At 41.0% G+C, this 12207-nt stretch overlaps 1 protein-coding gene across 6 annotated transcripts in view; it reads right to left on the bottom strand.

The window, feature by feature from the left end:
- Positions 1-12207, bottom strand: part of rdgA (retinal degeneration A) — a 429656-nt gene that overhangs the window by 40366 nt on the left and 377083 nt on the right. For 3 of the 6 annotated variants that reach the window (XM_080286630.1, XM_080286634.1, XM_080286632.1), the window contains 3 exons: positions 9660-9744; positions 6860-7004; positions 2663-2842 (listed from right to left, as the gene is read on the bottom strand). In XM_080286630.1, coding sequence (XP_080142756.1) covers positions 2663-2842; positions 6860-7004; positions 9660-9744 — 410 coding nt within the window. The remainder of the gene's footprint in view (positions 1-2662; positions 2843-6859; positions 7005-9659; positions 9745-12207) is intronic. The other 3 variants (XM_080286631.1, XM_080286636.1, XM_080286635.1) reach the window with 2 other exon arrangements.

Raw genomic sequence — 12207 nt, 5'->3', positions numbered from 1 at the left:
CAACAACCAGTGTAGTGGACTGAGGACAGGCTCCCAGGGTCCACAACATTTAAAGCTACATGACCAACATATGATATACACAATGTCCTGCGAGGTTTTTGAGAAATTTCAGGTTATTCTAAGGCTAATGTTGAGTTAAAAAATGCTTCATCTATCTATCTATCTATCTATTGCCAGATGCCCAAATCCCATAAGGGGTGGCCACAAACAAACTGCCTCCATGTTGCCCTGTCCACTGCCATTTTACTGCCTTGCTCCCAGCTCACACCCCCCACTCTCATATACCTCTCCACTCCATCCCTCCATCTCATTCTTGGCCTCCCTCTCCCTCTCCTCCCCCTCCACCTCACTCACATACACACTCCTCTCATCAGTCTCTTGCTCTCCATCCTCTTCAATGTCATGGGTCTACTTCTCAACAGTTACAGAGACAGAATTACCCGTGACCTTATGGACTAATTATGTAGATCATTTTCAACATCAGTAACCATCGGTAACCTTGTAACAGTTGAAAATCTGACCCATGCTGATAAAACACTTCTTACTCAAAACCAGCCATAGACTAAACTCATGAAGTTTTTAAAAAATTGTGCAAGTAAATCCGGATATTGTATTTCATCACTTACTAGGTTCAGTCATTCAAATTTAATAAAGCATAGTATTCCATCCACACAATAATTTTCCTTTTAAGGTCATACATTTGATTCCTACTGAGGAGCAACATGATGCCTGATGCTTCTAAGAACATTACATTTGCAATATCATTCTTTTCAATGCACATCATTACATTATGCCAATATTATCTATATTTAATAAAGAATAAATGAATGGTTAAAGGACCAACATCAAGGATCAAAAAGGCAAGCAAATACAGTACTGTTCATTAGAACAAAAAGTCATAAAAACTTACCATGTCTTGGAATAAGTTATCAGACATGCTTCTTGTACAGGAGAGGGATACCTTCATGTGGCTGCACCAATATGACTGCCCAGTTATACATACAGTATGTCCCTCAACTAATTCCCTATCCCCTCAGGAGGAGGATGGTGAGCTGCAGATCAGCTTAAGGCTGCAGTCCACCCGGGTCATGTTTCTGATTAACACGGGGCTACAACAACAACAAGGCATTCTTCTAAACAATAGGTTCATTCAATGTTAAACTTTATAGGTATTTTCTGTGCTGCAACAGAGGCACAGAATTTTATTTCTAATTAAAAAAAAAAAGCTTATTGCTTCATCTTTTATTGCCCCATCAGGAAAGTAGGGGCCCAGGACTAGGATTTTCAGTTCACACATTTAGGGTCAGAGTCGCCAGTAGCTCACTCCTGAATGGCATTATGTGGTCTGTATCAAGAACCTAATCCTAATTCCCACTGCAAAATGGGGTTAGTAATTTTAGCAGCAAATGCACTGTACTGAATTTAACTTATAATACAAGCAGTATGGTTTATGTTTCACATATATCTCATGAGATGGTTTTTATGAAGATGCAGATGCTTCTTATTCAAATAACCACACTGTGTAGCTGGTGCAGTATCATACCTACACATGCAACATCCTGGCACTTGACGAGGATTTATCTTTTCAGTATGGTTAGAAAATTTCATTAAGTTTGGAGACAATCTCTCAGTAAAAACATGTTGCTGGAGGCAGCTGCTAACCTCATCACTATGACAGAGCTCTCTAGCACTTAATAAAATCATCAGAGCATTATTAAATCAAGAGAAGGGATATTTTCATTACAAGAAGGGGCTTAAAAAAAAAAATTGTCCAGTACAATACACTGTGTTGAAACTAAAACCCTGATGTACTGATGTACACCATCCTGATAGGTAACCACGACAGCTTTACAGCTTTCAGTCCTAAAACTGCTATGGTTTCTTACAGCCAAGCAAAACTGTTTGGTGACAGCTTTCACAAAACACCCACAAAAGACTACAACAGCACTGGAGTTGAGAATGATTTTTTACTTTTGTACCACTCAGTTTCCTCGCAACTCAGGAAAATCATCTGACTTTAGCTTAAACAGAATTCCAGGGGCCACACCACTGGAAAGGTTAAGCAGGGTTATTTTTTTATTAACTTCCCAAGATCACTCACAAATGAACAAAATTATATGCAGATGATCTGAAGAAAACACCCAAGAAGAACCATAGCAAAAAAAAAAAAAAAAAAAAAAAAAAAAAAAAAAAAGGATACCCCATACTGATTTTTTTTATTAAGAGGATACAACAGTTTGGTACTAAAACCACTGGACCCTCATCATAAATACACTTTTCAGAACCCTCTAATTACTGTGCTAGAAATTCTCTAAGACATAAAAAATGATTAGGGGTTTGTGTGAAGAAAATACCCAAGATAAGCCACAATAACAAAAGTACTGTATGTCAGTCACTGTTCGCATGAATAATTAATCAAATATGTTGCTGACAATCATTGAATGTTAGTCAAAACAAAATGCATTGAAGACAGCCCACAGCCCCAAAAGTACCAAGAAAATATACCCATGATAACCCACAGCCCAAAATGATCAGGAAAATACTGTATAACCAACATAACCCAAAGCCACAGAGTTGTTAAAAAAAGATACAAGGATGATAAACCACATTCCCGAGGTGAGGTGCAGGTGTGTGTGTTCCCCCGGATGCCACTGAACGTTACCTGTGTCCTTCCTCTTCCCCGCCAGTGTCAGATGAGTCCTGGCCCGGGGTGAGGGGTGGAGGGCGGGGCAGCGGTGCAGGGCAGCGGGGCGGGGCAGGGTGGAACATTAAGCCACCCCCACAGTCAGAGTCGCTTACCATGGCGAGCCGTTCACTATGGTCTATATCGTTGTCCACGCTGCTGTTACACCACACGCCATTACACACACTGTTACACACACACACGCACACACACAGACACTCATACACATTCACTAAATTTACATACAGTACATCATACACATACATTTCAAACACACACACACACACACACACACACACACACACATCAACCTCATCAAAGCTGTTTGTGCCTCATTACTGCGAAAACTGGCATGGCATAAATATTACGGCATGACTGATTCTGGGTTGGTGGAAATAGTATAAGAATGCCTTGCATCAAAGCTTTTGAAACCAGAAAAAGATAAAAACCCTCAACAGCAGACAATAAGTTTATTCCACACAGTTTCAGTAAAAACTGTGTTCTTGCCTGTGGACAACAGAAGGTACAGACAGACAATGGTTAGTTCATTTGTAGAGAAGCCTGCCTCTCTCTCTCTCTCTCTCTCTCTCTCTCTCTCTCTCTCTCTCTCACACACACACACACACACACACACACACACACACACACACACACACACACACACACACACACACACCTTCTGTTGTCCAGCGAAAAAACTCAGTTGCTGATAAACTATCAGGAATATACTTTTCATCTGCCACTGTGGGCTTTTTCTCATACATTAATTATTTAATTTTTTAGTCAAAGCAGAAAAAATTTCCACTAAAAAGTGTTACATTACACACAAAATCCATTAATTACTTTATGGTTCATCTTCTTGTGAGGCTGATGTGTGGAAATGGTTACCAGCAACCCCTTCATTACATGGCTTTACCAAACTGAAATAAACTGTCTGACAGCAGTGAGAATATAATTTGAGAAACTTCATTAGAGAGGGTTACTAGTGATTGTTTCTAACCCTTTTGGCCAATTTCTTCCTACATTTACCTCTTCAGTCAAATTATGTATTTATTTTATTCTTGTTATGTGTGAATATTGTAATGAGCATTATGTAACCAGGAAATGACATCCACTTTTAACTCAACAGTTCTTAGACTAGCTCTGTTGGATAAACTAAAGTGAAGCTATGTGTAGAATAAGCTTGTGACTATCAGGTGGAGTCAGGAATCCAGGATCTTGGATGGTGAGTGAATGGGAATGTGGCTCTTTGAATATAATCTTGTATAATTTTTTCTGGTTCTTTAGACTCCACCTCACTCCATCCCAAGGTGGAAATGGAGGTCTGGATGATGATGACAATGACGATGACGATAATTCTTGCTACCTTCAGTTTATATTTACTCAACACTGGAAGGATCTCTAATGCTTAAGAGCTTAAATAAGACCACATCTAATCCCTCCAATTTGAAGTCTCTCTTAAGCTGAATAAAACTACCTAATGACAGCAAGAATATATCAAAATACGTCATTGGACTGAAGAAATTAAACTGATGGTCGAGAGCAAATATACAATGTACAGCATCAAAACTGTCCATGTAGTGAAGGGGTTAAGTAAGAACAAGGGGTGACTAGTATAGAGTTGGTGGTGGGGGGGGTTAATCTATTTTCAGATGGGGGGACCAAAGTACGATATATGAGTACCAGAGGAGTAAACCAGCAGAGTGATATGTAGTTACTTCAATACAGGGAGGCGGACAGAACATGTCGACTCAACTTCTACAAAAATAAGTTCAAAATTCAAGTAACAAGAGTCTGGAAAGAGGTGGGACAAGAGGAATTTTTTGAGTCAAACTTTGGAGGTACATATGAACAAACCAGTAGTATGAGAGGCACTAAAACCAGGTACTCAAAACTGAGTGTACAAAGGGAAAGACAAGCCCACAAATTTTGATGATAATTTTTGCTTTGAAACATGGGGATGGTATGTGCTTTGCATCTACCTTATTATGAATATGCTCTTTAATATGTAGGTTCTAGAGAGGGATGCCTCCATGTGGTGGCACTGATATGGCCAGGTAGATCCACTGTTTGGATATACAACTATCCTTCAACTCCTTTCCTATCTCCCAAAAGGGGGATGGTGGACTATAGGACTGATATGCCAATGTCTCTGAACTCCTTCCTTATCCCTCAAAAATGGATGACAGGCTGCAGGAGATGGTGAAATTTAGCCTGCAGTCAACCAGGTTCAAACCAGATAAGACTGGGGCCACAACAACAGTAAGTGTGGTATGCAAGCTAATGACATTTTGAAATGTGTCCCAATGACCACCAAAATTTAGGGTCCCATCTATACCTTCACACACTCAGTTTTAAGCACTAGGTTCAAAGTTCTAAAATAATTTGGGGGAGAGATAAATCATCAAGACAGAATACTGCAGGAACAGTATATATACATTCTTCTAGGCATTGCATAATAAAAAATCACATTCACTAAAGAGTACTGTGAGAATGTTATTGGTAAAAAGGGCATGCAGAGTGGCTATTCTAACTGATACACTTACCCTTATTGGTGTGGAGCAGAATTTTTCTATACATGAGCGAATTACAACCTCTGTTTATTAATATACCTTTGATTTCACAACCTCCATCTGATAATACAACCATGACCTGGACTATGTTTTTTAATATGAGAAACCACAACCTCTTATCTAATATTCTAACCTTTATCTTCAACCTCTATCTAACTGCAAACTACAACCTCTAATAAATTAAGCTTTACCTTACAATCTTTGTCTAACTGTCCTACAACCTATAATATAATCTTCATCTAACAACCACCAAGTACATAACCTTGAACTATATCTTTTGTATATGGCATTACATCCTTTTTCATCACCTGTACCTCTCTCTCCTCTTTAATCATCTTTCTCACTTCTCTTCCTTTCCTATATCTTCCTCCCTTACATTACCTCTCCTTTTCTCTGTCTTATTCCCTTAACATTATCTCTCCTTCCCTCTATCTTACTCCCTTACATTACCTCTCCTTTCCTCTATCTTACTCACCATACATCATTTTCTTTCCTCTATCTTACTCTCTTTCATTCCACTTCCCTCCCTCTATCTTACTACCTCACATTTCTCTTCTTTCCCTCTATCTTACTCCCTTACATTACTCTTCTGTTCCATTACCATTTCCTACGCTTCACTCTCTCTCCCTCCTAACCTCCTACTGCTAATTTCCTCATCTGCCATCACCAACATCTCTTCCACGCCTTCGAGAAAGTGAATGAAACGCTTCCATGCATTTTCACTCCTCTTGTACCTGTTCCTTTCCCCTATCTTACTCACTACTATTTCTTCCTTTTACTCTCCCAGCCTCGTACCCACCATACTGCTACCATTCGCTCATCTGACAACTTCCCTTCCACTATTGGTGACATACATTCATCAGCTGTGCACTTTTTCATTCAAGTTCTTTCCTTTATCTAACTCTGCTACTACTACAACTGCTTCTACTACCTGTATTTATTCTCCTTTCCTCCTGTCCTACCACAGCCACCATTCCCTGACCTGAACATGAGTTACACAATTATTCTTTCCTTGTAATCTACTGAATTCATAGTATTCCATTCCCCGTGTCTTTTCCTTTCCTTCAACTAGTTTTATACCATTTCCTGTGTCTTATTCTCTCCTCCTTTAATCCCCCACTGTTACCATCCCCTCGCCTGATATAATCAATTTTCTTTCTATTCCTAATGATGTACAAAATTCACAACATCTACAATTTTCTGTTCATGTCCTTCCCTTTCCATTCCTCTGTCTAACTTTCTACCACTTTCCATATTTACTGTCTTTTCCTCCTGCCCTGTCATCTTCCCCTTTGCCTCATCTGACATACATGCATAACTCATGACAGTTTTCTATTCCCTGAGTTGCTCATTCCATCCTTTCTCTTACTCTCTACCATGTCCTGTATTTATTCTCCTGTCTTCCTATCCTGCCAGATCTGCTGTCCCCTCACCTGACATTATCAATATTCCTTGCATTCCTCATGTTTCTTGTGATATGCTGACTCCATGCCATCTATCTTTCTGCCCATGCTTCTCTCTTCCTTTCCTTTATCCTACCCTCTACAACTCCCTGTATTTATTCTCCTGTCTTCCTATCCTGTCAACTCTTCTGTACCCTCACCTGACATCACCCCGCACGCCACCAAGGTGAGTGGGGTCGGTGAGCTCAGGGTCCAGCAGGAAGATGTCCTCAGTGCAGATGTCCGTGACATAGTGAAGGTGCTCCTGAGCACGGTCAATACGGAAGAATCTCTCAGCCGTACATGCTGAAAAAATATGAAGATGTGCTGGCACTTCCTTATACTGTACATATATATATATATATATACATACTGTATATTTGCTTCCAACATGATTTTTGTAATCTCAGAGGAGACTTCTAACAGCAAATAAGTTAGAAACTGTCTCTCATTTTCCACTTTGCTATGATGAAACAGGTTTCAAGTACAGATACATGCAATGCACTTATGACCATTTCTTGCCACTGCTTGATAATTTTATTTAGTCCTCAGTGTGAAGGGAATATTATTTTTCAACACTCCTATAAAAATGCAGATAAATAATTTATACTTCGTTGCTGATACTCTTAGACACTTTTAGTTAGACTCCAAAGGGGAATAAGGATATCACAAAAATAACAAACTAACCACCTAAGGGAAATCATAAAACCACCAATGAGCTAAGCAACTAACTAAATAAATGAAAAGTATAAGTACATAAATTCTCCAAGTGATATGTACAATATTACAAGAAACCCTATCAGCACATTTTGCTCCATCAACAATTTAATTTATATACCACTGAAAAGTGTGTGGCTTCTGTAATCATGCATTTATGAGGCTTTAATGATGAGTGAATAAAAATACATATTATTTCACTGGATGCACTGTTATGATATTTATTTTCCATATCTTTTTGATATTTCTGGATGGTATGTAATTTTAACAGGGAAAAATAGAGGTTGGACGAAGAGGTTGGACGACGACGACGACGACGATGATGATGATGATGATGAGAGAGAAAGAGAGAGAGAGAGAGAGAGAATGATAAAACTAAGGGGACAAAGAAGGAAAAAGGAAGGGAGGAGAGAGAGAGAGAGAGAGAGAGAGAGAGAAGGAAAGAGGAAGGGAAGAAAAAGAGAGGCAGAAGGAAAGGAGAAAGTAAGGAAAAGGGAGGGGGAAGGAAAGAGGAAAGGAAAAGAGAGGGAGAGGGAGAGGGAAAAGAGAGGGAAGAGGAAAGGAGAGAAAAGAGAGGGATAAGGAAAGATGAATAGAATGAAAAGACAGGGAAAAGAAAATGAGGAAAGGATGGAAGAGAGGGAAAAGGAAAGAGGAATGGAAGGAAAAAAAGAGGGAGAAGGAAAGAGGGCAGGAAGGAAAAGAATGGGAAGAGGAGAGAAAAGAGAGCAATAAGGAAAGAGGAATGGAATGAAAAGACAGAGAGAAGAAATTGAGGAAAGGAAGGAATAGAGGGAAAAGGAAAGAGGAATGGAAGGAAAAGACAGGGAGAAGGAAAGAGGGAACACGAGAGGTAAAACTGAGAGATGATAATAAAAGTAATCGGAAAAGTTTGACCTCAATCAAAGATCCATTCCTACGCGCAATTCTTCACTCCGCCCAACAACGAGTGCAATGGGAAGACCAATGAGGCATATTACTTACTAACTCTCTCACTAACTGATGAGAGAGAGAGAGAGAGAGAATCATCTGAGTGCACTGACCCAGATATTAACCTCTGCAGTGCAATGAAGTATCTTTTTCTTTTCTTATTCCTTTTTTTTTTTAACTCCTGCTACTGGTGTTGAAGATGGATGCCTTCTTGTGGTGGCGGTGATATGGCTCGTCAACTCTACTGCCTGGTTATACAAATGTCCCTCAACTCCCTCCCTATCCCCCAAAAGGAGGATAGTGGACAGCAGAAGGTAAGTAACTACAGTCTGCAATACACCTGGTTCACAATAGGACAAGCCTTGGGTTGCAGTTACTATTACTATATCACTACTACTACTACTGCTGCTCCTACTACTGCTACTGTTACTACTACAACTGCTACTACTACTACTACTACTACTCTACTACTGTTGTTACTTCTACTACTACGCTATTACTACTACTAATACTATTACTACTCTACTACTGCAACTACTCTACTACTGTTGCTACTGCTGCTGCTACTACTACTACTGTTACTGCTACTACTACTAAAGGTCTTAAGGAAGGGTATATGGAACCCCTCCATATTGAGAAACGTCCTCTAAGTTGAAATAATTATCCGGTAGTGTTAAGGATGAATTAAAGAAAAGTTATTGGATAGAATGGGTTAATTTAGTGGGGAGGCGGTGGCTCAATCAGTAGAGAGGTGGCCTGCAGTCCTAACGGACCCAAGCTCGAATCCCGGCTGGGGCAGGGAACAGTTTAAAGATTTGAATTTCATTAAATCAGGCTTTACCGATCTACCAGAAGACCCGCCGACATGTCGTAAAAATAACCCCGCTAATACCAATACACCGGTCCTGTATGAGACAGCCCTAGCATGTATTCAATATGGAAGGTGGGTGTTAGCGCCGAAGTGGTGACATGTAGAGGTGTATGGTATGTAGGAGGACTGCTAGGCCTTGATAGCAGGCTGTGAAGCCTATGCCCAGAGTTGAACACATAAAAAAAAAAATAATAAAAAAAATAAATAAATAAATTACTGACTGACTGACTTAATAACTCATTTCATGGACTAACTGTTTATCTGATAATGGTGAATTTTTAAGTAATGGGTGCTGATGACAGGTGTGGGGTGCCAGGTGTGGGATGACAGGTGTGGGGTACCAGGTGTGGGATGACAGGTGTGGGGTAATAGGTGTGGGGTGACAAGTGTGGGGTGACAAGTGTGGGGTGACAGGTGTGGGATGACAGGTGTGGAGTACTTACAGTCAAGGAAACACCAACTATCGCTCAGCCGTGATCGCCCCTTGCCTGCCTTCTCTTCCATCATCTGGTTGATATGTTTACGAACCTGCCAAGGAGACAAAAGATGAACTTTGTGTGGTGAGATGTTGTGAGGTGGTTTGGGGAGCCATGGGGAGAAGACAAAAGATAAGAGGATATGAGAAGTGAAATGATGGGCAGAGATAAGAAGAGAGAGGAGGGAAGACATGAGAGGAAAGGAGAGGAGAGGAGGGAAGACATGAGAGGAAAGGAGAGGAGAGGAGAGGAGAGGGGAGGGGAGGGGAGAGGAGGGGAGGGGAGGGGAGGGGAGGGGTGGGGAGGGGAGGGGAGGGAGGGGAGGAGAGGAGAGGAGAGGAGAGGAGAGGAGAGAGGAGAGGAGAGGAGAGAGGAGAGGAGAGGAGAGGAGAGGAGAGGAGAGGAGAGGGGAGGTGAAGTGAGGTGAGGAGAGGAGAGGGGAGGTGAAGTGAGGTGAGGAGAGGAGAGGAGAGAGGAGAGGAGAGAGGAGAGGAGGGAGGAGAGGAGAGAGGAGAGGAGAGGAGAGGGGAGAGGAGAGGAGAGGAGAGGAGAGGAAAGGAGAGGAGAGAAGAGAAGGGAAGAAAGAGAAGTGCAAAAAATTGAGGACAGGAAAGGAGAGGGAAAATGATAAGAAAAGAGGAGCAAACAAATGAAGAGAAAATAAACATGCAGAGGAGAGGAGGGAAGAGGAGAGGAAAGCACAGGGTGAAGAGAGGAATGGAGAGGAAAAATAAAGAATATAGAGGAGAGGTGAGGTGAAACAAAGCTGGATAAATGCTGACTTTGGCTGAGATGGAAGGGTCTGAAAATTATGAAGCTCACCATAATGTATGTACCATTTCCTGTAATACCTCCTTTTTCTTTCCGGGGCAAAGGGATGAGAAGGGCTAAAATGTGGGTGCCAGACTGAACATGAAATACTGAATACTCTCTCTCTCTCTGGGCTAAAATGTGGGCACCAGACTGAACATGAAAAACTCGATTAATTCTCTCTCTCTCTCTCTCTCCACATCCTTTCTTCTCTTTTCATTCAGTTACTCAGCATTCTTCTACACATCTTATATACAGGATGTGCCAGGAGTTGACGTACTACCTTTTAAGAACCTATGCTGGAAGTGCAATGGTTAAGGAGTAAAAGACATTCATATGACAGTTAAGGAGAAAATTATCCTTTTCCATCAAAGTTTCCATTCTCTTTACTTGTTACTCCAGTGCTTTTACTGATGATGGCTTTAAATGATACACTATGAGCTGTCTAATGAAATAACAAAGCAATGAAAGCTACAAAGGATGGCTATATTAAATGCAGAAATGGACAGTTTCTCTGCCACTACAGTATACAGATTTAAAAGCCTTTCACTTCATAACCACTGAAAATCCAGCACATCTTTACAGAATATTTATGTCGTCAAGAGTCCTCAAAAATCACCTCCTAAAGTTAGCAGATCATCTCCTGAGACATCTTACATACTTTATTTCAATTTCTCTTTCTCTGCTTCAGCCTTCTTTCTACCTCTCATGCATCTCCTTCCTGAACTCTTTATTCATTTCTTCATTTTATCCTCTTATTATTCAGTTACCCATCATTCTTCCATCATTCTCAATTTCATTTCAAACTTCCTCCTTCCTTTATGGTCTCACATACTTCATTCTTCCCTCCTATTCTTTATCTTCTCCATACCCTTTTTTTTTTCCTCTCTCTCTCCCCTTTTCCCCTCCCACACCACAATCTCTCTACACTGGGTCTCTCTCTTCATCCTCCATTACTCATTTCTATCTATCTATCTATCTATTGCCGGACGCCTCAATCCCGTTTGGGGTGGCCACAAACAAATCGCCTCCAAGTCGCCCTGTCCCCCGCCATTTCACTGCCCTGCTCCCAACTCACACCCCCCTCTCTCATATACCTCTCCACCCCATCCCTCCATCTCATCCTCAGCCCCCCCCCTCCCTGTTCCCCCCTCCATCTCACTCACATACACTCTCTTCGTCAGTCTTTCACCCTCCATCCTCTCCACATGGCCAAACCACCTCAGTTTTATTTTATTTCGTACAAGTATCTCTCATTTTATCTCAATTCATCCCTATGCATTCCCTCCCCTCCCTCTCCTTTGTTCACCCCTTCCTCCACCTCCTACTGTTACTGAATTATTTAGCCTACATCCATCCATCACTCTCTCTCTCTCTCTCTCTCTCTCTCTCTCTCTCATTCAGTTACATACCACTCCTCTACCTCAATTTCTCTTTTTCATCTCTACTATTTCTTCCCTTCCTTCTCCTCTACTTCAGTTTCTCCTTTTTCTTCCCACATTTCTTCCCTTCCTTCTTCCTCTTCTCCTCCAAAACCACAAAATCTCAGCACTGGGCCTTACTTTACATCTCTACATCCTCCATTATTAATTTCTGTTCAGTTCTGTTCTACTTAATATTTTCTCTCTTTTCATCTTTATTCATCTCTATTCATTCCTTCTCTCTCCCCCTCTCTCCTCTCCACTCCCTCTCCTTTGTTCATCCC

The sequence above is a fragment of the Coenobita brevimanus genome, chromosome 112 (genome assembly GCF_032717465.1).
Source record: "Coenobita brevimanus isolate Jiangsu-jjx chromosome 112, ASM3271746v2, whole genome shotgun sequence".
NCBI lineage: Eukaryota > Metazoa > Arthropoda > Malacostraca > Decapoda > Coenobitidae > Coenobita > Coenobita brevimanus.
Note: the sequence above shows the minus strand (reverse complement) of the source record. Positions and strands in the feature narration are given on the sequence as shown.